Genomic DNA, 2,621 nt, shown 5'->3' on the forward strand with positions numbered 1-2,621 from the left:
ATTTATTTATTTTTTTTAAACTGTCCGTCCAGATTTTTTTGGACAGACAATTGTTTTAAAGTTTTTGAAGTGTAATTAGCCAACTTCTTCCAGCAAGAATCCTGTTAGGATCATTTGCGATGGAAGAAGAAGCTAACGAACCTCCTAAACAAACTGGGCTTTCGTGGTTTCATCAGATGTTTTAAAACGGAGAAAGCAACTTCATATTTAGCTGCTTCAGTATTCGTCTCAATGAACACCAACAAAAGCTCCGGGCTTTTCCACTTTTTAATCAGGTCCTTGTAGACGAGCAAGTGAAGCTTTGTGGCAATATCTCGACTATCCATCTTAATGGTGCGATCGCCAAGATATTTCTCAATTGTTCCAATAAGCTCTGCTACAGGAAACACGTCGTGGTTCATAGGGAGGCTTGGCTTGGATTTTGCAGCTGCATGGAAGATCATGTTTAAAATGGAATTTCCCAAGGCTCCTCTCAGCTCTTCCTCTTTGTCTAGTCCTGAGGAGAAGGAAGACAGCTCCTCTTCGATCTCAGACAGGGACGCTTTTAAAGGCATAAACGGTTCATAAGCCAGAGACGCTTCAGAAGCTATGGACCGTTCATCAAACTCTTGCTGTGAACTTCTAATGGCTTCCTCCGATTCTGACTCTTCATCCGTCCTGCAACTCAGTCTTTGTATGGTGCTCTTTTTTAGATTTTTCGCACCAACTTTCATGTTTTGCGCACATGATTTTAGCCTCTCCTTTCCTAATCTCATGTGTTGGACGCAAGAGTTCACCTCTATAGCTGCAGGCTCGATGTTAGATTTCTGCAGAATAGTTTCTGGATCCTCCGATTCTGACTCTTCATCCGTCCTGCAACTCAGTCTTTGTATGGTGCTCTTTTTTAGATTTTTCGCACCAACTTTCATGTTTTGCGCACATGATTTTAGCTTGTTCGTTCCTAATCTCATGTGTTGGATGCAAGAGTCCACCTCCGGTTCTGACTCTTCGTCCTTCTTTTTCTTTGCAGCATAGGAGTTGAGCTTTTTCGTACATGCCTTTATGTTTTTGGTGTACGCTTTTAGCCTCCTAGCTCCAGTTTTGGTGCGCGTATCCTCGAGGATCGCTATTGCTTCCGCCAGCAGTTTCACTGCAGTCTCAAATTCTTCATGAGTGACTGCCGCCTCCATTTTTACTTTTTGAGAATGTTTTTTCTCATTTGTGATGCAATCTTTAATTTTTGCAGCACATAATTTTAATTTTTTCTCTGCTGAGCGGATGTTTCGGACAAACTTTTTTGCATGTTTATCCTTTGGTTTCTCTTGCTCCTCCTCCTGTTGCGTTTCGCCATCATCGGACTCGGCCGTCCGTTTGGCTCGCAGTGATTTAAGGTTAGAAATGCATTCTTCAATGATTCTAACCCCAGTTTTGAACTTTCCAGTTTCAAATTTTAAGTGTGGAGCGCAAGACTTGAGCTTTCTGATAGCTCTTTTTAGAATTGCATCATCGGGATGCGGTTCCTCAGCCTCAGACTGCATGTCTGAAGCCTCAGGTTCTTCAGCCTCAAACTGCATGCCTGGAGCCTCAGGTTCTTCAGCCTCAGGCTGCAGGTCTGAAGCCTCAGGTTCTTCAGCCTCAAACTGCATGCCTGAAGCCTCAGGTTCTTCAGCCTCAGGCTGCAGGTCTGAAGCCTCAGGTTCTTCAGCCTCAGGCTTCAGGTCTGAAGCCTCAGGTTCTTCCTCAGGCTGCATGTCTGAAGCCTCAGGTTCTTCAACCTCAGACTGCAGTTCTGACTCGGGCGATGTCTTCTCTGCACGTCGTTTCTTGGTTTTTGTGCATGTAAGACTTGCTCTTATTTTTTTAGCCTTGGCTTTGACTTTTTTTATTTTTTCATTGTCGCCCAATGAGTCAAATACCTTCATTTTTTGATAGAGTCTATTTATTTTTTTCAACAGACTCTGGTTGAAGGTATTGTGCTGATGAGAATCTGCCGCGTCGGTTTTCGCGACAGTTTCTTTTGCTTTGCGGCGCTCCCTGGAGCGGGAGGAGGAGCTTTCGGATTCCTCTTCCCGCTTTTCGGGAGGTAACTCCGCCATTTTATTGATTTTCTTGGTGATGTATTCCATCACCGCCTTTACCGTTTCGCTGGTCAGCTCTTCCTTCAGCAGGTTCAGCTTTCCAGCCGTATCCGGGTCGGGAGAACCGGATACGATCATTAAAACCTCCTCCGGAGTCAGTTTGGATAAAAAGGTACAAACCTTCCCGTGGATGTGTTGGACCGGGAAGGACTCGTCCTTTCTCCGCCTGCTCCGCTCACTTCTCTCCATGTCAGTAGGTTTTTCTCCCTTCATGTCTACCGGATTCTTTCGTCGGTCTTTGACTCCCGGTTTTTCTCTTAGCTGTTAACGGTTTTCCCAGGGAATGTCACTCCACCAGGTATTAGAACTCCTCGACTGGCTGAAACACCGCGTTATGACGGTATTATTATCGTCTTTTACGTCACCTACCATCATTCGCCATGATCTGCTGTCAATCCGCCGTCTTTCTTTACGTGCAGTGACGTCACTGTTTACACCGCAATACGCTTTGACATGACGGACAATTAGTGACAGCAGTCATAAAAAATGTCACGTGACAGGCGC

The 2,621-nt window shown here is 45.0% G+C and overlaps 2 protein-coding genes across 2 annotated transcripts in view; both read left to right on the forward strand.

Moving 5' to 3' along the window:
• Positions 1–1,890: 1,890 nt before the first annotated feature.
• LOC112162256 (ATP synthase subunit delta, mitochondrial) lies at positions 1,891–2,374 on the forward strand (the record flags this gene model as incomplete). The annotated part of the gene is given in 2 exon segments (XM_024298024.2): positions 1,891–2,062; positions 2,133–2,374. Coding segments are annotated over 2 exon segments (346 nt in total), but the record flags the coding sequence as incomplete, so codon positions are not given.
• A 77-nt stretch (positions 2,375–2,451) lies between these two features.
• LOC112161806 (heat shock protein 30) overlaps positions 2,452–2,621 on the forward strand; it is a 16,212-nt gene continuing 16,042 nt past the window's right edge. The window contains exon 1 of the mRNA XM_024297263.1: positions 2,452–2,457. Coding sequence (XP_024153031.1) covers positions 2,452–2,457 — 6 coding nt within the window. The remainder of the gene's footprint in view (positions 2,458–2,621) is intronic.

Source organism: Oryzias melastigma, linkage group LG15 (assembly GCF_002922805.2).
Source record: "Oryzias melastigma strain HK-1 linkage group LG15, ASM292280v2, whole genome shotgun sequence".
Taxonomy (NCBI): Eukaryota; Metazoa; Chordata; class Actinopteri; order Beloniformes; family Adrianichthyidae; genus Oryzias; species Oryzias melastigma.